Source organism: Echiichthys vipera, assembly GCF_963691815.1.
Source record: "Echiichthys vipera genome assembly, chromosome: 7".
Taxonomy (NCBI): domain Eukaryota; kingdom Metazoa; phylum Chordata; class Actinopteri; order Perciformes; family Trachinidae; genus Echiichthys; species Echiichthys vipera.
In genome coordinates, this window is record NC_139832.1 from 32,084,680 (window position 1) to 32,106,419 (window position 21,740).

Below are 21,740 nucleotides of genomic sequence, written 5' to 3' on the forward strand. Positions count from 1 at the left end.
AGATGACAATCTTACGGAGTACAACTTTAATATACCAATGTGCTACTGTTGCTTTAAAAAAGAGTTATGAATTGTTGACAGAAGTACGTCTTTATTAATGAGCCATTATCTACAGGTTTTATAAGTCTACCTACCTGCTCATGCAGCCAGCACAGAGGCCATAAGGCAGGCCGTTGACATCCAGCTTCACCAGCTCCCCTTTGTTCTTGAACTCCTTTAGGCAGAAGGCGCATTTATACAATTTATGCTGCTGCAGCTGCCCGTTAGGGGATGAAGAGGCTGAACCGTTCCCTCCTCCTATTCCTCCAGCCCCACCTCCCCCTGTAGCTCCTCCAAGTGCAGAACCAGTGGAGAGCTTCTGCATGTGGAAGGTGCCGTGGATCTTCAGCTCCAGGGTGGAGGTGACGGTCTGCATGCAGACGACGCAGCGGAAGCCGGTGAGGGAGTTGCGGAGGTCAGGGTGCATCTGGCAATGCTCTATGAACTCCTCCTCACTCTGCAGGGGCATCTTACAGATTCGACAGGTACCTGTGTCCAGGCTCTTACTGTGGGTCACCTGCAGAGAGGGAATATACACAGAGAGTATGAACATAATGATGCATGTAGTAAGCTATACTATATTTTATCAAAGCATATACAGACACATACTGTATAAAGACACTGTTGTTACAGCTGACTGTAGCTTACATAATACAGTTTTTCAAATATTTGTACTGTAGTGTGTTGCAGCCCAAATTGCCTCTCATAGGACAATTTAACATTCTTAATTCAAAGCAGCCAAAGAAGTTTCACGATCCAAAGACAGAAAGCAACAAAAAAGTAACACAAGAGAGGAGAAAAAAAGAGTGAGCCACTGATGGCTGTGTTGTTTTACCTGTGAGGGTATCCTGACTGCGTTGTTCCCTACATGGAAACCTCCTCATTACATGCTGAAACATGGATACCTCAAAAGACATGCACATAACACATGCATACAAACACACACACACAGGCTGGAAAGCAGTAAAAGTACCTTGTGTTCAGTGAGGGTTAGGAGAGAGGGGAAACGCTCGCCACATATTGGACACATGTAGTGTTTGGCGGGGCCGCGATGCGTCTGAGCGTGCTCGCGAAGCCCGTTCTCAGAGAAGAATGTTCTGGAGCACACATTGCACTTGTGATTCCCCTTGATGAAGTCTGCCTTCTTCTTACGAGAACCTGGTATATGAAATAACTTTCCTCATTATATAAATCATGTATATCCTGTAATGAACTGTTAATTGTAATTAAAAGGTAATAAAAAATCCTTCAAAACAAGCAGCTGATGATTGAAAACAAAGCTTACAAGCATCATCTTCTCCTGGTCGGATGTTGTGGTCACGCAGCCGGTGGTTCTGCAGAAGTGACTCCATGGTATAGGCCGCTCCGCAGATATCACAGGCATACATGGGCTCTGCGTTGTCCAGCTCCTCCTCGCCTCCACTTGCCTCGTGACTGTTGGCTGCATCTCCTCCCTGGCCAGCTCCTCCTCCCACAACCGCGCTCTTCAGCAACATGTTCTGAAGATCGGCTTGTTCAGCTGCCGCCACCGTTGTTCTTTCAACGCCTCCAGCACCTCCATTGCCACCAATTCCTCCTCCTACTCGCTTAGAGGACTGTGCTAGCCCATTGGGCGTCCCATTTTGACTTCCACAACTCCCTGTACCGCCTCCATTGCCAGTAATGTTGCCACCCTCAAAGATGCAGTGCTTCTCCCGAAGGTGTCTCTCCAGCAGTGACATGGCTTGGAAAGCTTTGCCGCAGAAGCGACATGTGAACTTCTTGCTGTGGGTGGTGATGTGGCACTGGAGCTCCACCTCTGTTCCAAATGTCTCTCCACAAAAGATGCACTTCCGGGGCTTGAGTCCTGTGAGACAGAAGTTAGGTTAAGATATGATGATTCAAGCTTAAGCTGCCCTACAAGACTTCTGTCAATTACCACCTCAACATCTCTTTTTGGGTGGTTTTCTTTGGTAAATTACTTTTGCTTTGTTTCATTACATTTTCTTCTATTCTACTATGACCACGGTGATAACCATGCATCTGTTTCAGATCCCAGGAAACATGCACTTTACCTGCTCCAAGCCCCCCTGGGAGGCCTGATCTTTGGCCCAGGTGGTTATGCTTAACATGAATCTGAAGATCCGACTCCTTCCTGAAGTCCCAGGCACAGGCAGTGCAGCGAAACAGCTTCTTCTCATTGCTATGCTTCACTGCCAAATGCACCTGAATGGAAGAATGTGGAAAAAACAAACAATCCACGTTGGTTTGTTTCTATGGTTGCTTTCACTGAGGAAAAAAACATTTAGCGCACATGCTCTTGTTCATGCTCTGAGGTGAGTATTCTGTGCTCAAATTAAAGTGGAAAATAAGTGACACCCAAATGAAGGAGGCCCTTTCATTCACCTGTATGGAGACCTTGGAGTCAAAGACCTCCTGGCAGAGAGTGCAGTGGTACAGGACAAATGTGTGCATGTCGAGCAGGTGCTTCTGCAGGTCATCCACTGAGGAGAACTGCTTATCGCAGCTCTCACACACATACTGGGTCGACGTGGTGGTATAGTGCACTGTCAGGTGTTGAAGCAATGCCTCCTGGGATTCAAAGTCCTCCTTGTTGCACTGGGGGCAGGATTGGCGCCTCAGCAGCATCTCCAGGTGTGACTTTAGGTGGGCCTGGAAGCCCTCAAAGCTGGAAAAGCGCAGGTCACACTGGTTGCACGGGTAGTCCCCGTTGCTCCCCATGGAGGGGGTGGAGTCCCCACCCTGTCTGTGGCGTTTTGGGGAGGAGATCTCTATGTCAGAGGAGGAGGGACTAAGGTCGGCAACTTTTGCCTGCCGTTTGTTGTTAGCCAACGGGATGTTCTTGTGGTTTTCCTTGATGTGCTTGGTGAGCTTGAGTAGTGAGCCGAAGATAGGAGAATTGGTGCAGTAAGGGCAGGAGTAAACCTGGAAGTGGACAATAACTCATTATTTCTATAGGATTTATACACATTGACAAAGACTGTTAGTTACCGAGTAAGTAAAAGAGAAGATGGGAAAGATGTAGAGAGAGAATAGGAAAGACAGAGAGAGACAAAAACAGTGCAGGCCACAAACTGAAGCCCACGCCATAACATCATAATTAAAGTGTGTAAATTCTGGTGTAAAATCATCCCAGGGTCATTTTAGGCAAATTTGGTCATCAAATAAGCCATCAAGACAATTTTTTGTTTGTGTATCTTTCCCTGCTGCGAAACAAAAATGGAAGCTTACGACGCAGAAACTTTTCATAGGCTGCCATTGCGGTACGATGACTGTGCTCTGATAAACCTGTGGCTTATTGTTTTGAATCTGGACATTGAGACACCGATGGAGACGCTGAGGCAGAGGGGTTACCGTGTCTGCAGCAAACCACAATGTTTACGTGTTTTGCTGGAATAAATCATCAATGGGCTCCTTCCTTTTTTGATTGTATTCGGTAACTGACTTGAATGGAGCAGCTTGTACCGGGGCCAGTAGGTAACCTCAGGGTTCACATACTTGTATGGTGCTTCGGTTAGTGTGTCAGGACTCTTATCATGCTACTGCAGAGGTTTGGTGTTATTTGGAGCAGTATTAGTGGTTAAAAAAGACATTTTAATGTGTCCACCTCGCTGCCCCGAGTTAAACCGTGTTAGCCGCATACGGCTTTAAGTGACTGCTAGCGTCTGTCCAAGATTTCTCCGGTAGTAGTTCGTACAAGAAAAAAATTGTCTCTATGGCTTATTTGATGAGTGTATTCGTCTAGAAAGAGCCTGGGACGTCACCATGAATGCAGGTATTTTTGAAAGCGTGTGTTTCTCTGCACGGTTTGGCCTTTCATCCACACTAACCGCAGTTGTTGGTTCCTGAAACTGGAGTTTTTTGTAACCAGAATCCAGGGTGATTTTTTTTTAAAAGTCCAATTTCGGTAGTCATGTCTGGACAGGAAAACCATTGTTTGACGTCACACTGTTTGATGGTAAACAGTAAGTTGTATACATGGAGACTTGTGGAGCACTCTAGACGTGACCAGCTGATGGAGGTGGATTTTAAGGTTTCAAGGGGACGAAGATATTTTTATCACACCGGTGGTGTGGACAAGAATTGCTTTAACCAGGGGCCATAAAAGTTTAGTTGGACTAGGCCCAAGTTCAGACATAATAGGCCGGTGATTAACAGACTTGTGGAATCTGTGGTCAAAATGTAGGTTAATAAAATAAAATTTGGGAAACTCCAGATCATTAGTTGCCACAGTAACTGCAGACTCATTACCCACAGAATCAGAAAGTAATTCCTATAGTAAAATTATGAAGGCTCTTTAATCAGAATTTATGTGAGCAATATGCTTCATTTAACACATAATTAGGCTCAAGACAGAGAAGAGGAAACCACCTAATTAAATATAAGCTCAACCACTGATTAGTAACAAATATGACCCGTGCAAAGACTGATTAAAAAGTTGTTTTTTAAATGTAATTCTTGACTTATTCTCACCTCCATGAAGGACTGCGATGCAGCCTGCAGTACAGGGGACTCCAGTTTGGCCACTGCTCCTCCAGATGCCATTCCAGCCCCAGCAATGGAAGTGCAGTGCGTCTGCTGAATGTGTTCCGTCAGCGAAGACTCTGTCAAAAATCCCATGGAGCACTGGTTGCAGAAGAAGGCATGATTCCCTTCTAGGATGGCAGGAATAAAGTACCAATGTTATTGTGATACTGTAGGGAAATATATATATACTTACATATAATATACAATTCCTGCTAACCAGCCACTCGACCAAATACTGAGGACATATATTATAAGAGGCTCTCACATTCTGGAATTCATACAAGACACTCTGAACAAGCAATGTACCAACAAAACCCACGCTGACATATTTAAGTCACTTTCCAATTGTTTAAGAACAGTAGCTTTCTTCAGCAACACACCTAATGTGGTGGATCCCGCCACAATCCCTCCAGGCAGGCAGTGTGACACTCTGATGTGTTCTTGCAGAGAGTTGATGTCTCCGAACATGTCTGGGCAGTAGTTACAGTGGAACGCTGTGACGTTAGTGAACTGCAGTAAGGGAAAAGCTGCTGTTGCGCCTTTGGTTCCTCCACTGGCACGGTGAGCTTTGCGCACATGTTCGTTGAGGTTGTAAAGCGTTGGCAGAGTGTCCAGGCAGAGATGACATGTATGGCTCTGCTGCGGCTTATCAGCGTGGATGGTCTTCAAATGGATCTCCAACACTGCCAGGCTGTGGAAGTCTCTCTTGGAGCAGTAGGGGCAAGAGTACGTTATTTTAGCCCAGTTCCCTCCTCCCCCTGTACAGACAGACAGATAAACTGCTACATTAGAAGTACACAGATGTAGTCTAATCTTTTTAACCATGCGCTGGCAATCAAATCAAGAGATGTATCTGACTGGCTGATCTGTAGATAAGTAACTACTGTACCATACCTCCACCTTGATGACCCAGGCTTATCCCAATCTCTTCTCCAGTGTCGGTGCCTCTTCTGCGGCCTCGTTCAATGCCCTGGTTGGGCTTTAGAGTAGAGTCTGGTGTGGAACCTCTCTCCAGGCTGGCACTAGAGTCTGGAGTGGCCGAGCTCATTGAGGCCACACTGCCTAGCGCAGGGTCAGGACTGGCAGCGCTGTGATTGGAGGAGTCAGGCTGGCGATGGCTGTCTAAGTGGCAGTAGACATCCTCCACAGAGGGGAACTGTTCTGAACAGACAGGACATCTGGAGGTACAGAAAAAGACCAGTAAAATCAAACAGTTACATTCAGGCATTGCACATTTTTAAAAATCAGTGGTTTGACGTGAAAAAAAGCAAAAATCTGTCGTACTTGTGTTTGCGGTTGGCATGTTGTGTTTCAATATGCGTGAGGAGAGAAGCCTCATCGAGAAAGATCTCAGGACAGTGGATGCATTGCAAGTCGGCTCGGTCAGACAGCTGGGGGTGTCTGGTCAGGACGTGTTTCTCTAGATCGTCTGTCAGGCTGAATGTCTCCTCACAGTAATCACACATATACATGTCCTGCTCCAGGTCAGGGTCTCCTCCTGCTCCCTTCTTCCCTCCATCCCTCTCACTCCTCAGTGCAAGGTGCTCTCGGTTCTTGCGGTGAGCCTGCCAGAGTCAGAAAGTAGTCAAGAGTTAAAGAAGAACGTGTTGCAGCATGTGCAAGTCTGTCAAAAGGTTTTCAAATTATGTGAATCAGCGAGGGTCTCAAGATTTTGTGCTAGTTAAAAATAAATTCAATATTAATAATTGTGTCAACTTCTTATTTTGATTATTTGCTACTTTTCCAAACTTATTTTGGAAACTGCAATAGCACCAATGAGAAATCTAAGCACATGCGCAGTATTATAAAGAGGATCAAGGCATTTTAAAGTAAAAAATATAACAACTGTTTACCTGCATGTGGCTCTGCAGTGAGGAGGTGGAGGAGAAGCCTCGCTTACACACACTGCACTTAAACGGTTTGCTGGAGCTGGAGGTGTAAAGAAAAAAAGAGTCAAGTATCAGACCGGGAAAATTTAATTATGTATCAAAAGAAATTTTCAAGGTCTTAATTGGAAGTGTCAAATAGAACACAGGAATCCAGAGCAAAAAAAAAAAACAACATCAAGAAGAGCCAGACGATAATATGAGCAGAAGCAGTTACCTGTGAGTCTTTAGATGGATCTTCAGGTGATCAGAGCGGGAGAACGCAGCTTCACACTCCTGACAGCTGTACTTCTTATCTCCTGTATGTTTGTATAAGAGGTCATTTATTCAGAAAAAAACATGATGTTGTTGACCCAAAAAACATTGTCAGACAGAAGGCATGTGTTGCCACTGTTGACTACAGTGGTTCCTGTGTATTCATTCTTAAATGACAAAAAAATCCAAGTTCATCAATTCATTTAGATCTTCTACCTTCGTGGTGTTAATATGAAAGTGCAAACTTTGCAGTCCTGGAAGACTTATCATCACCTGTGTGGAGTTTGACATGGCGGTCTCTGCTCCTCTTGTGTTTAAACAGACGGCTGCAGAAGGTGCACTTGAAAGGCAGCTTGTCGCTGTGGATCTGCTCATGGCGCTTCAGGTAGCTCAGGCGGCTGAGGAGACAGACGGTGAAAAGGCATTCACAAAGGCTCAAAATAAAAATGATTACCATATATTTGAATATCATTAAAACAATAATTGAAGCACATTTTTAATAAAAAAGTACTTAAAATATTATAGTACTACACTACTGATTTTTGCTGCTTGGACACACATGATTCCCTGATAATTATAGTCATTGGTGTTCAGGTGTTCTGGTGTTCTGGTGTTCTGGTGTTCAGGTGTTCAGGTGTTCAGGTGTTCAGGTGTTCAGGTGTTCAGGTGTTCAGGTGTTCAGGTGTTCAGGTGTTCAGGTGTTCAGGTGTTCTGGTGTTCTGGTGTTCTGGTGTTCTGGTGTTCAGGTGTTCAGGTGTTCAGGTGTTCAGGTGTTCAGGTGTTCAGGTGTTCAGGTGTTCAGGTGTTCAGGTGTTCTGGTGTTCTGGTGTTCTGGTGTTCAGGTGTTCAGGTGTTCAGATGTTCTGGTGTTCAGGTGTTCTAATGTTCTGGTGTTCTAGTGTTCAGGTGTTTAGGTGTTTAGGTGTTCTGGTGTTCAGGTGTTATAATGTTCAGGTGCTCATGTGTTCACGTGTTCTGGTGTTCAAGTGTTCTTATGTTCAGGTGTTCAGATGCTCTGGTGTTCTGGTGTTCTGGTGTTGAGGTGATTTAATGTTCCGGTGTTCTAATGTTCAGGTGTTCTTATGTTTTAATGTTCTGGCGTTCTAATGCTCAGGTGTTCCAATGTTTTAATGTTCAGGTGTTCAGGTGTTCTGGTGTTCAGCTGTTCTAATGTTCTGGTGTTCAGGTATTCAGGTGTTCTAATGTTCTGGTGTTCAGGTGTTCTAATGTTCTGGTGTTCTGGTGTTCAGGTGTTCAGGTGTTCTGGTGTCCAGGTGTTCTGGTGTTCAAGTGTTCTAATGTTCTGGTTTTCAGGTGTTCAGGTATTCAGGTGTTCTAATGTTCTGGTGTTCAGGTGTTCTAATGTTCTGGTGTTCAGGTGTCCAGGTGTTCTAATGTTCTGGTGTTCAGGTATTCAGGTGTTCTAATGTTCTGGTGTTCAGGTGTTCTAATGTTCTGGTGTTCAGGTGTTCTAATGTTCAGGTGTTCTGGTGTACAGGTGTTCTAATGTTCTGGTGTTCAGGTATTCAGGTGTTCTGGTGTTCAGGTATTCAGGTGTTCTGATGTTCAGGTGTTCTAATGTTCAGATGTTCTGGTGTCCAGCTGTTCTATTGTTCAGGTGTTCTAATGTTCAGGTGTTCAGGTGTTCTAATGTTCTGGTGTTCAGGTGTTCTGGTGTTCTAATGTTCAGGTGTTCAGGTGTTCTAATGTTCTGGTGTTCAGGTGTTCAGGTGTTCTAATGTTCTGGTTTTACGCAAACATAGTTGTGAGACTGCATCATAAAGCTATTCAATGTTTTCAGTGTGATCCTAAATCAACTTCAGTTGTGTCCATTAGAAGATATGGGATGAGAACGACCGAATATCCGACATAAAGGTCAAATGCTTCGACTTTGAAACAGACCCGTGAAGATGTCTGATCAGGGACTCACTAAAAAGATATTTAATTGGGACATTTCCCATCGTCAATCCCTGGGCAAATGAGAACAACAACAAGGAGATTAGGAGCAAAATGTTTCTCATGTACAGAGAAAACTGGTCTGTTGATGTATGGTGTAAACCAAAATTATTAACTTATGAAAAATTTGAAAAAATAGCAAACAATGTAAAGCTTTATTCAAAGTACAATTTCAATAAAATACAATGATCCCTATGTGCACAGTTAGGGCGCACTCAATCTGCCCTTCCGCACCATGCCCCGTGCTTTAGGGTACTTGTCGCCCCCTCCCTCTCCCCCCGCTGGCCAGCCCGTTTGTACTCACACTGCCTGGGCCTCGGCGGAATGCTTCTTGCCTGTCCATAAGTCATCACACCGTAACACATCACACACATTGATTGACGTCATCGCGATGCGTCGCTTTGTTTATAATTCTTTCCATAAACCTCAGAGTTTTTGTGCGTCTTGTCGACTGTTTTTGAATATTTTCATCCAACCAGATCTGCAGTTAACACTCCACCTCCGCATCACACCAACTTGAACCTTTCGCCACCATTGTTGTTGGTCAAACGAACTAGGCTTTACGCCGTAAAACCTGTTTGGGCACGGTACGGAAGGACAGTGTGAGTGCGCCCTTACACTCAGGAACATTAACATCAGCCCTAGAGGACAGCAAGCCTAATCCAGAGGAGGACACACTGCTCTGTGTGAGCGAAGTGAAACTGAAAACGAGGTTGCTTTTGTTTTACAGTCCATCAAAACATAAAGGGTATACTCTCTACAAAAATGACCACCATGTAGTTGATTTCTTTTGTTGGACGACTATTTTGAGTTGTGCTTCAGGAACTCAGCAGATTCAATGTATTTATCAATAAGAAAGAAAGAAGAACAGAGAGGACAGCTAGGTAAACGACTATTCACCATGATGTCACAACAATAATATTCGTCCTTCCGAAGTGTTCTCCGATGGGACCACTAGTACAAAAGCCCTTCAGTGTCATTTAACCAGAGTAAATGGCTTGAATGACACCGAAGTGAACGTAGAATTTATTTACACACTTCTTAGAATTTCATAGTTTTACATGAGTATTTACTTGTCAAATTAGTATAAGAAATTGACGATGAGAGAAAGCAGTAAGAACATTGGTGGTTTACATTAAAACGACTTTAAGACTCCGGTTAACAAAAAGATAAATCAGGTTAAAATGATATTTGGTTACAAAGATAAGAAGTTAGACTTTAGTTTAACACCATTAAATTAACTCTAAACATTACACCATCATTTAGATTTGTAGGTTAAACAGAAAGTTTGATAGAATTTAGCCAAAAAGTGTCCGTCTGGAGACACAGATCTGTTCTCTGTGAGAAAATGTCTCCACAATCATAATGATGGAGGTTAGTCTGCCCCGCTAGAAGAGGCTCCTCCTCCTCCTCCAGACAGTCCTGTGGTCTTTTCTGTAGCACTAGTATCTTTAACGACGTCCACTCAGTTTAAACCTCCTCACCTACAGGTTCACCTGGATACATTTAGTATTTTCCAAAGGAAATCGATAAAACCCTCCACCTTTTGCTGTATATCAGGCGGCTCAACCCCAAACACAACACATCTTCGTTTTTAACTGTGTAACACTGTTTAAAGTAGCAGCTGGTCAGCTTCAGGTCAGTGGAAGCTGCTCGCGTTCTGCCACCCGGAAGGATCTTGACGCCTGTTGTTTACAAACATTCTGAAATGCCCTATGAGAACCAATATAGATTATTATGATGATGACTTTATGGTGTGTGCGTGTGTGTGTGTGTGTGTGTGTGTGTGTGTGTGTGTGTGTGTGTGTGTGTGTGTGTGTGTGTGTGTGTGTGTGTGTGTGTGTGTGTGTGTGTGTGTCTGTGTGTGTCTGTGTGTGCCTGTGAGAAAGCTGTTCTTAAAGTGGGATCTTCAGTTAGTCCCTGGAGAGGTTAGGGTAATGTATTCACCTCATTCCATCCACTGTTTGCCTTAGTGGTCCATGTTACCATGGTGATAAAAAGAATACTGTTTATTCATGTACGCATTGACATTCATGATATGAGGATGCAGCTGAACAGTCAAATATGATGTAAATGTTATTGTCTACTATACACTATGTGTATTTCGATGGATGGTGCATTTCTGCTGCATGTCTGGGGAGCACGCGTGAGAGTTATACCTGAAGGACTTGTCACAGAACTGGCAGGGGTACGGCAGACCAGCACCTCCTTCCTCCTCGCCGCCAGTGGCCATGCCGAGGTCACAGCAGCCATCGGGCATCTGTGAGGGAGATGCCACATCTTTACTGGAGGGCGAGGAAGGCACCCAGGACAGCCCTGCTGGGTCATCATCACCATCTGACAGAGAGGGAAACAGACACAGACACATTTTTAAAAGCCTTTGATTTATCTGCAGCAAGAAAACACAAAGATACACACATGTTGTGCACAGCTGCAGGATTTACAAAAAAGAGGAAAGGGTGGGGGTAAAACAGGGAGCATTAGAATGATTAAGAAGAAGTTACATTTTTCTTGGAAGGCAGAAAGCAGGAGAGGCAGCCGGTGGGAGTTCAAATGAGAAAAAGAGGGTATAAACAAAAAAATAAACACATTTATCCTGGTAACACACATGCATATACTGAAGGAAAATGAGGATGGAGAAATGAAGAGAGAGAGTGAAACAGAAGAGAGAGACACACTCCGGCAGCAGCAACATCTAAATAGAAAGCTCCAAGAACTATGTATCCCCGACGGAGCGCAGAAATAAGGACAGAGTGTATTTTCTCTCCCTTCATCCTCCCTCTGCAGCCATCCCTCGCTCCATCCCTTCCCTCACCTCCCCTCCCCTCCCCTCCCTCCATCCGTCCCCGAGGACCATAGATCCGCCTCATCATATTTTCATTAGGGCCTTGGCAGATTGAAACGTCGGAAAAGCGATTAGGAGATGTGGAGAGCAGAGCGGAAAGATGGCGATATTCTCTCCCTTTATCTGTCATACATAGGAGATTATGCATTGCCCCCCCCCCCCTCCCCCCGTGTTGTCTGGCACAGAGGCGACAAAAAGGCCACGACTCCTTTAATAGACACTTCAGAATGGATTTGAGGCGACAAAAGAGAGGGCTTGATATTGTTCTGTTCTTCTTTGTGCGCTCTCTGAAGCAGCACAGTAAGGCTATTCAGCATTTGCCTGAAAAATGTAAAGAAGAGTGCAGATGAAGAGAGAGAGGGGGGTCTGTTTTCTTTACTTTAATCTGATAGCCATATCAGATATATCAACTAGGCCAGCAAGAAATCAAAGACGGGAAATAAGGAAACTAGTGTGATAGGATGGAGAGAGTGGGAAAAAATCCGACATGAGATTTTACCAATATTCATCATAAAGCCAATATTTCTGCTAATGCAAACGCTCCGACACATGAGCACAGACACACATGCAGTAGAGACATGTCTGCTGATAATTTTAGAAACCTCTCCAAAGCACACAGCGTTTTACCTCAGCCTACTGCAATCACAATCCTGTGTGTGTAGTCTATTGTGTATTACGTTTTGCAGAGAGGGGGTGGAAAATGGGTTCTTGGGACGAATCGATTGCCAAGACAATGTAGGCACTGCGCTGAGCAAATAGAACTCTGTAGAGGGGTCTTGGTTAAAAAAATACTGAAAGTATGACTTTAAAAATCTGATCAGAAGCTAGAAGCACAACAGCAGACATAACATAACTATTGGCCCTCCCAAAGTATGTATTCAAATAGGCTTAAAATGCATTTTATTTATCATTTAATTAACAGTTTAAATATATTATAATAATTGAATTATAGTGCTGGAACGATCGGCAATTAATCGCTTATTGATTGCAAATCGATCAACGGAAAGTTAATTGTCAACAATTATGTTTCAGCTCATATTCAAGGGAAAAATGTCAAACGTCAACTTTGCTGCTTTTTTTTTTTTTTTTTTACTTTAAATAAAATTAAAATTCCTGACATTTTAGAGGATCAACAATTATTGGACTGCTATACCCTTTTAGTCTTTATTTGGTTGCATTATTAAAATGATCAGTGCAAGGTATGAAAGAAGAAAAGGGATTCATATAAAGTCATCCCCAAAACAAGGAATGAATTCAGGTGTGATCTTAGCAGGCATGTGGAAAAGCACAGGTGATTTTGGTGTCTCTGTTTTATTTAGTGTTCGTGATAATGAGTGACAATGAGCCAGTGTGAACACCACCAGGACCCTGAAACGGAAACAGCTAAATGGAATTCAGCCGCCATTCACTTTATCATTTACACCTGTGCTTTCCTACTGTGAAAAATGTCCTGCCAAGAAAAAATGTAAAAATAATTGATCGTCGCAGCCCTAATGCACATCACTTGCTGTTTTTAAAGGTTTTGTACAGTCAAGTAGTACATGTAAAGCACTGTAAATGCACCATATATTGTCGCCTGATCCAGTTATTGATGACAGTTTGAATGAGAACAATACATGGATGAAAAATGGAAATATCAGTCATTTGACCTAGTGCATTAAGAACATAGCGCAGATCAAGTATGTGTGCTTAATACTTGCATCCATCTTACAACACAATTATCAAATCCATGGGTGAATATGAGGCGAATTCTATTCCTTTCCATGCCACTGACATCAACACTATAAATGTATGGACCATCTACATGGAGCAAGGCTGGTGTTAAAATGAAGTGCACGCGTCTTGTAGTGTACCCTGAGATAGATTAGGGATATGGTCAAACACAGACATTGAACACTTTAGCCTTTTTTTCTTTCTCTTGGCTGTGTCAGACAGGACTTACAACAAGAAACAGAGAGCGTACCGTCAAACACCAGACACAAAGAAATGCTTCACCCAAAATGTTAGGTTGTGGTTCAGCAACAAGAATATTTACAAAAACTGAATTTCAAAGACATCTTCAATAAAGCAAAGTAAAGAGGAAAAACAGTGAAAGTGTTTCTTCACAGTGGACACATGGAGACCATATAGACACAACAGTATGAGTCAGTTAGATGGTGAAGTTTGGGAGCTGGGAAAGTGGGAGGAAGAGAGACAGAGAGAAAAGAAGAGATTGAACAAGAGAGATTCAGTGCAAGGGGGAGAAATCACTTTTTGAGGGGGGGTAGAGGGGTGTTGAGAAAGAAGGGGAGGAGAGATTAGCGTCATTAAAGAGCCCTAATCCTCTGACTAGCGTGGCTGGCGCTAAAATGGAGGATCACACGGCTTTTTAACGGCGCCTTTGTCAGTGGGCCACGAGGGGACCTGGCAAGACAAGGCCGAATGGCAAACTGGGAGAAACTGGAGGATGGGGAGGGGGGAGCGAAGAAAATTTCAATGAAAAGTTAAATTAGAGAAGAATCCTCGAGAGAAGATGAGGAGGATGGATGGTTGAGGGAGGGGGATTGGAGAGAAAAAAAGAGGAAGAAAAAGTAGTTGAAAAAAGAAAATAGGCAGGAGCAGGCGGACGCCGACACACACTGTTCCTACCCCCGTCACCTCCTCCTCCTCCTTTCTGTTCTTCTCTGGCGAATGAAAACGAACGAGAGGAACCGAGTGGAGGACCACAGGGCCCCAACCGCTCCGCTGCCGCTTTATCTCTCACACTGCAGTCCTCTCCTTTCCCATCCATTCCCTCTATCCTTCATCCCTCCCTCTGTCCCCAGCAGTCCCTCTACTCTTCTGTCTTCATCTCTCTTCCACTACCTCCCTCCCTCGCTCCCTCCCTCCGTCAGCTTTCATGTTGTTAGTCATTATAGCGCTGACATCTCTCCCTCCGACCCTCTGTCTCTCCAACAGTCTCACCCCTACTGGTGTTGGCCTTCACCCCTGTGTCTCGGCCTGGACGGGACCAAGGGAGGGAGGGAGGGGAGGGGAGGGGGGGTGTTCCAGATGGACAGACTCTGAACTCCAGAGGAGAGGGAAGAGATGGCGGTATGAAAGGGGAGACAAGAAAGAAGAGGAGAGGAGGAACCAGGGGTCTGTAATAAGAAATGGAAATGACCATAAAGGAACTAAACGGACCGCCTGAGTCTACCTGAATCGACAGACGCACACAAACACAAACATGCAAACAACACACACTCCCTGTGTGTCTCTGTAATAGGCCAGACTGTGTGGCAACGTGTGGAGGACACAGCCTTGGTGAAACACTCTAATGAAGAGACACACATGCTGATCAATCTCTCTTCATGTGTCTGCCTCCCCCGTCTACTCCCCCCCTATCTAAACTCAGTTGCTTTTTCATAACTGTCACACAGAGGATAAAACATCAAAGCTGCAGAGTTTCTGAGATGGAACCCTTAGTAAAAGAAACTTTAGAGACTAGTGTGATCTTCAGATGCAATGCTTATTAACTCTTACTTATCAACCAATCCAAAATTGAAGAATAAAAACCGTTAGGCATATTTGAAATATTGCATATGTCCAAATGTCTGCTGGGTTTGGCCATGAGGTTGTAAAACTGACAAACTGATAAAGATCAATGGGCTGACATGGAACCAGCACTCGAGAACATTACAAATGACTTTGCAGTGGATAACAGTGATTGCTAAATGCCTGAAATGGAAATATAATCCATGGACAGTATGTCATGCCTTCTCTCTTTCTGTTGCTTTGATGTTTGAATCAAAGAGCTCAGCTGGTAGGAGCAAAAAGGTTTCTGCTGCCAGTGCTAAAACAGCCAACTACATTTACATACAGAAAACTTTGAATTAACATTATCAATGACTAACACACAAAGTGATCTGAAATTTTCTTGAGATGACAAACACTCCAAGAAAAAAACTTATTCGGACAATTGGTTGAATATTCAAATTTTCTCATATCAAATGAATAATCAAAGGTTTCATTTTCATCCTAACATGATGAATAAAGGCTCATTTATGCTCTCGATAGAGACGCATACGGATACAGACGGAGCCTTTTGTCCGTACTCTGCGTACATTTCGTCCGTATTTCTGTCCGTGTCCTGCAAGCTTACGGATGCATTTACCAGAAATTGTGGGGGCAGTATCTGGCATTGGACACAAAAAGTGCCGGGAATATCAGTCACTAAAAGCCCCAACGAACATCCTGAAATACTGAAAGTGACGTTCAATGTCAATTTATTTCATCCGTCCCCAATCTGGGATGTCTTAAGTGTCTCACAGTACCCCGCCATCCACAACGCTGCCCGCCATTTTGCCTCCTTCTCAACAGACGCAGGATCATTATCTTCTCCATCGTCTCCATCTTTGTTGTTGTCATAAACAACAAAAAACTTTTAAAAACTTTATTGGAGTAACTTTTGAATCTGAGCGATGCCCTCTAGAGGATATTTTGCTCAATGTCCACTCCAATGTAAAGGACGCATGAAAGCATGAGGGCAGTGACGATAAGAACGTTGATAACGTCTGCCTTAAGCAAGGGATGGGCTTCTGAAGGGTTGAGGGCTTACAGCCTTACTGATGCCATTCTGTCACCTGCTTCCTGGCCAGTGGAATCAATATGTTCACCTTGGCTCAAAATTTGAATCCTCCTATCCAACTGTCTTTCCCCACCTCTGCTTCCTGCTCTCTTCCTTGAACTTCCCGTCCCACATCGCACCATCTAACTCTCCATTCCACCTTTGTATTTGGCCATCAGCCCAGGCCTGCACCTTTCCCAGCGAAAACCCAACTGACCTCCAATCCCTCCATCCCACTCTGACTTCATCCCTCGGCTCCCCAGGCCCCCTATGATGGCCCCAGGCTGCCCCAGCCACACACACACACACACACACACACACACGAACACACACACACATACAGCCCGACTCACCATAGGGGGCACAAAAACAACTTCCACCCTTGGCTCTCTCTGGGCAGCCAGGCACACACTCACTCTTTCTCACTTTCTCACACACACAAACACAATTAGAGTATAATTCACTATCCGATACTAAATTTGTTTTGACGGAAAACGAAAATCGGAAAATCACACGCTTATGTGTCATCATCTCTCAGTATTTTCATCTTTATTTTTGTAAAGAACACCCTGCAGGTTAAACTAAGAACTGCTGCATCCTTTTGGATCGATGATGCAAAACCTTAATCTGGGCAGCAGCCTAAATCTTAATATAATGATAATTTATATAATGAATTGTGTGGTTTGTACTTCTTGCTTGTGGTGTGCCAACACATCTAAGAGATTGGGTGTTCAAAGGCTGCTTATTACTTATTGTGGTGTAATGTTTGAGTTATGAAGTGGTAACAACGATAATAGTGACCACAATGCAAGTAAGGATCCCCTCCTTGGCTTTACAACTGAGCTAGAATCATCAGAAGCTTTTTCTAAATACTCCACCTGGTACATGGGATAGCTAGACAAGAGAATACAAGAAAGCTCCCTACCTAGCTCTGTGATTACCTAGGAGTTGGCATGGAAACCGAGAATACAGAGACACTGCCACATTTTCATACTCCACAGAAAATCGTCACAGGTGACCACTTTGTGATTTTCCAGTGTTGTAGGGACATTTTGATCTCACAAGATCATACAAATATGATCTACACATATAAAATTTAGCAGAATGCATTCACAATATGCTTCCATGTTTATTTGGTGCAGTGGTTCACACATATGCACACGGTTGCAACCCTGGCCTGTGCTTGGAGGACCCACAGTCCTCTGCTGCTGTCCTTAGTACACATGGGATGCAGTCTGTCGGGACACACACACACACAAACACAAAATCATACACATACGCGCCACAGCGAGGACAGACAGAAAGGATGATACGGCAGTCTGTCCGGGGCTGGAGCCCTTGAGGACACGATGGATGGACACACACACATGCATTCACACACACACACTAAGCAGGCTGTGGGGACCCTCACCTTCTGCCCTGGGAATGGGTCCGGCTGCTTTGGACGCTTTTGGGCGCCAACTGCTCCATATGGGCAGTGTGTGTTTGTGTGCGAGTGCAAGTGTGTTTGAGGGCAGAAGGTTAGGGGCAGGGGGCTAAGGATGGGGGTGGGTGGGAAGTGAGCTGGCAGATGACAAGTTTGTCCCAACCACACAGCCCTAGTATACTGTATACAATCATAACATATAGTGTAGTAATCGGGATGTCGGAATTTACCATTAATGCCATAATCGCCTTACATAATTTCACGCTTTCATAACCGTAAGAATTGTAGGAGGGAAATGTTGGATGGATCTCCAGTTTGCAAAGAGTGGCGTCTAAAAGTGAGTGCAAAGGGTCCAACTCATATCAGTAATGCACTTCTTAGAAGTCACTTAATGATGTAATTATTACCAGTATGTTCCAACATGTTGGAGATAATCATCCAGCCCTTTATGCTCAAGTCTCCTCCAAACCAGTTTAAAGTGGTCTGGAGGAGTTCACAACATCTTCCTGTTTACTGTCTACGTCTGGTGGAGAGATGTAGTAGTCACCTGGATGGAACTCCAGTTCTATGAGTAGGTTCCCTCTATTTCCTATAGTAAGTAGGCTGACATGTTTTATGTTCAGGACCAAAACAATGCTTGTGTGTCTTTTTCCTTCCATTGTCTCCAATAATGTCCCTGATTAATAATCGTGAAAACTGTGAGAACATTTTATTACAATGATGGTGATAAAAATCTCATATTGTGACATCTCCATGTAACATGAATGAAACAGCTCAACATTCAAAGACAGGGTCAGTGCGGGTTACAGAATGAATTAAGTAACAAAGAGTCAAAAGTGTACCTGAAACAGTGGGCTATGTAAAGTAGAAGAAATGCAATACTTTAGAAACAGACAAGCTTACAGAATGTTTTAACTTTGTCTCGGGCAGCTTTAAAATCTGTGTCATTATTAGAAAGCCAATGAAAGTTAGGTCTGTAGCAAACTTATGAAGCATTGAAGGTGCTGTATGTGGAGTTGAAATGTCTTGCAGATTAATCTTTTACAAATACATTAGCATTGCAACTCTTTCAATAACTGTTTAATTACCAGATTTGGACCTTAAGTTGCAACTGAAGATGCCAACTCGGGCTGTGCCTGAAATCTCATAGACTAGAGGATAGAGAGCCAACTTTTCGTTCTAGGTTCTCAGATGTAAGGATTTGGTGCTTCTTTTTGTCGTTTGTGAAATTAAATTGAATGTTTTTGCATTCCAGACTATTGGCAAATCTAAACCATGAATTTGGAGATGCCACCTTGAGCTTCCTTCTCTGAAAGTTCCCGCTATGGTAGGTGTCTGCAGACCACAAGAAGATTGAAACACTGACACAGATTCATTTTTAAGTCCCTCAAAAAGGCCGGTCGTCCACGTAAAACAAGTGCACCAAAGGACAGGATTATGAGAAGACTCTCAATGGGGAATCAGTTCAACACTGCAGCTGGAGTTGGTCTCCAGTTCAGTGCTGAACATTTAAGAGTTTTTGGAGTGAAAGCCCACTCTGCAGTGACCAAACCTCTCATCAGCAGAAAGAATCATAAGGCTAGACTTGCCTTTGCTGATGAGCATGTTGTGTGGACAGAGGAGAACTGGTCCAGAGTGACTTCAGTGATGAGAGGACGTTCAGTTTATTTGGGTCTGATGGAAATATTATGTTGGGCGTAGGACTGGGGAAAGACTGCCACCAAAGTGTGTAAAGAAGTCAGGGGGATGTGTGTACAGCTCCATGCAGGGTGAGTGCAAATGTTAATGTGAACCTCCTTCAGCAACATGCAACACCTTCACTGTTATTGTCTCCCTATTTGCTGCAATTTTCATGCAAGACAATGTCCTCTGTCACACTGCAAAACAGGTGAGGCAGTTCTTTGAAGCTAAGAATATTGAAACAATGAAATGACCAGAGTCCAGATCTAAACCCCATAGTGAATCTCTGGAAAATCCTTGGTAACAAAGTAATGTGTAAGAAACCCACTCCAGTTAGTGAACTGTGGAAGAGACTGAGCCAGAATGGACCAAGATCAAACCAGAGCAGTGTGAGAAACTAGTGATGTTCTGTGGGCGCAGATGTGCTGAAGTCATTCAAAGCTGTGGCCGCTACACTTCCTGTTCATTTTTTTTCACCCTAGAGAAGAAAACATTGTTTAAATCTTCTCTTCTGACACAGTGGTTATAGTTTTCTAAATGTACTCACTGTTTTTTCACTAAATAAAGGTTTTGTTGAAGTGCCTAGGTTATTTAAAAAAAAACATGCTAGTACAGCAGAGGTATAGACACAGATATTCTATCAAATTCTGAACAATAAGAAAATAACAGTATTTCAGAATATATCAAGTATTTATGATTTGTTCTCTAATTTTGATCTCCAGTGTATATGCAACACAGTATCTCTCCCACAAACATACACCATGTGGTAGAGGAGGGCTGGCATCTGCTTCCTCTAACCACACTTCCCGCTTTTTCTCATCCTCTCTCTTTTCAAACTTTTTTCCACTGTGCCCTGATTGTGTGAAGTGTATACTTCATCACTTCTTCGGCACCACTCAAAACACAGATCACGTCTCTAAACATGAGGATTAGTGGTTCTATGCCCTGTGTCGGAAATTCCTCCTCTCTCCCTCCTCCATCTCGCTTTCTGTCCATCTTCTCTGCTGTGTGTTCGCTCGGAAATGAGAACCAGCTGTCAGGCAGAGAGTAGACAAACAACAACACCATGCCAACACACACATTCAGTACACCACATATGCACACATGCTTGCATTAGAATGCACACACAAACTTGCACAAAGTGGCATGGTCCCATTGTGTGCATGCCGGCGGCTTTATCTTCTATTTATAAGAATGAGGTTTGGTGGACTGACAGACCGCTCACTAACCCAGAAACACATTCACCTGAGTCACACACACACACACACACACACACACACACACACACACACACACACACACACACACACACACACACACACACACACACACACACACACACACACACACACACACACACACACACACACACACACACACACACACACACACACACACACACACACACACACACACACCTCATACCTTTACGTAGACATACTCATGCACATAAGGAGGCCCTTGGATGTTTGCCGAAATACCCACAGAAGTACACACAACTGTAATAAGACAGTTATGAATTCTAACAGCTGAATTACCTTTCAAGGCATTATTAGTACTACCTTGTGAATAATGATGGACGATCAGTGCTTAGTGAGAACCTCATATAGGTTCATGTGTGCATTCATCATCCACTACAAATGGATGTGATTGATCTACAATACCGACACAACACTAACACACACACACACAAGTCCATACACTTCACCTCAGGCACGTGGGACCTATAAATAAGTGATGTAGGCAGCTGGAGCTCGCTGCTCAAAACACAAACACACTGTTACACACAAATACACAAGTAAACAAACAAAGCCATTTTTGTATATGGAGTACAAATACACTTAAAACACACACAAACTGTTTTTGATTTTTTTACTACCTTGCAAAGTCTCTCTATCTACAGCAAAATAACTGAAGCAGTGCAGGTATATAAAATACCAAGAGATGTATTTGAGGAGAGACAGCGAAAGAGCAAGACAGAAAATGAGGGGAGAGCGACAGAGAGGCAATGTCGCTCCGGGAAGTCCTGCGGGAGAAAGGTAGAGGGGGGTCCTGTGCCCAGGGGAAGCCCAAGAGCAAGCTGCCAGAGGCGGGTACCTCCTGCACACCGCTCTCTTTCCCTCCCTTCCCTTCTGGAGGATGGGATCCTGTACGGCCCCCTACTCACAGCTCCCAAACCCCCCAAGAGTGGAACACACACACACACACACACACACACACACACACACACACACACACACACACTGAAGAGAAGTCCCCAGGGGAGGAGCAGAGTAGAGCAGAACACCTGGACCTGCCATTAGTGACACACTCAGGGATTAGAGGCACAGACGGCAAGAGAGGCGGAGAGGGAGAATGAACACAGACGCACAATATATTCAAAAAGTAATATGCATAAACATACACATGGCAACTAAACCAAAATCATGAGGCAGGAACATGGAGATGCATTCACACTGAATGTTCAATGAATTTACATCTCTGTTTTATCACATGAGCTTGAACCAAGGTGTTATCAAAAAAAAAACAGATGTTAGCTTT

At 43.8% G+C, this 21,740-nt stretch overlaps 1 protein-coding gene across 1 annotated transcript in view; it reads right to left on the reverse strand.

The window, feature by feature from the left end:
* The window catches only part of znf423 (zinc finger protein 423), a 194,487-nt gene that overhangs the window by 94,031 nt on the left and 78,716 nt on the right, over positions 1-21,740 (reverse strand). Inside the window, exons 4-16 of the mRNA XM_083917541.1 lie at positions 10,823-11,000; positions 6,981-7,105; positions 6,670-6,751; positions 6,420-6,495; positions 5,851-6,131; positions 5,461-5,744; positions 4,947-5,324; positions 4,513-4,694; positions 2,425-2,964; positions 2,094-2,244; positions 1,325-1,885; positions 1,013-1,197; positions 135-556 (exon numbers count right to left, since the gene is read on the reverse strand). Of these exons, the coding sequence (XP_083773667.1) occupies positions 135-556; positions 1,013-1,197; positions 1,325-1,885; positions 2,094-2,244; positions 2,425-2,964; positions 4,513-4,694; positions 4,947-5,324; positions 5,461-5,744; positions 5,851-6,131; positions 6,420-6,495; positions 6,670-6,751; positions 6,981-7,105; positions 10,823-11,000 (3,445 nt within the window). The remainder of the gene's footprint in view (positions 1-134; positions 557-1,012; positions 1,198-1,324; positions 1,886-2,093; positions 2,245-2,424; positions 2,965-4,512; positions 4,695-4,946; positions 5,325-5,460; positions 5,745-5,850; positions 6,132-6,419; positions 6,496-6,669; positions 6,752-6,980; positions 7,106-10,822; positions 11,001-21,740) is intronic.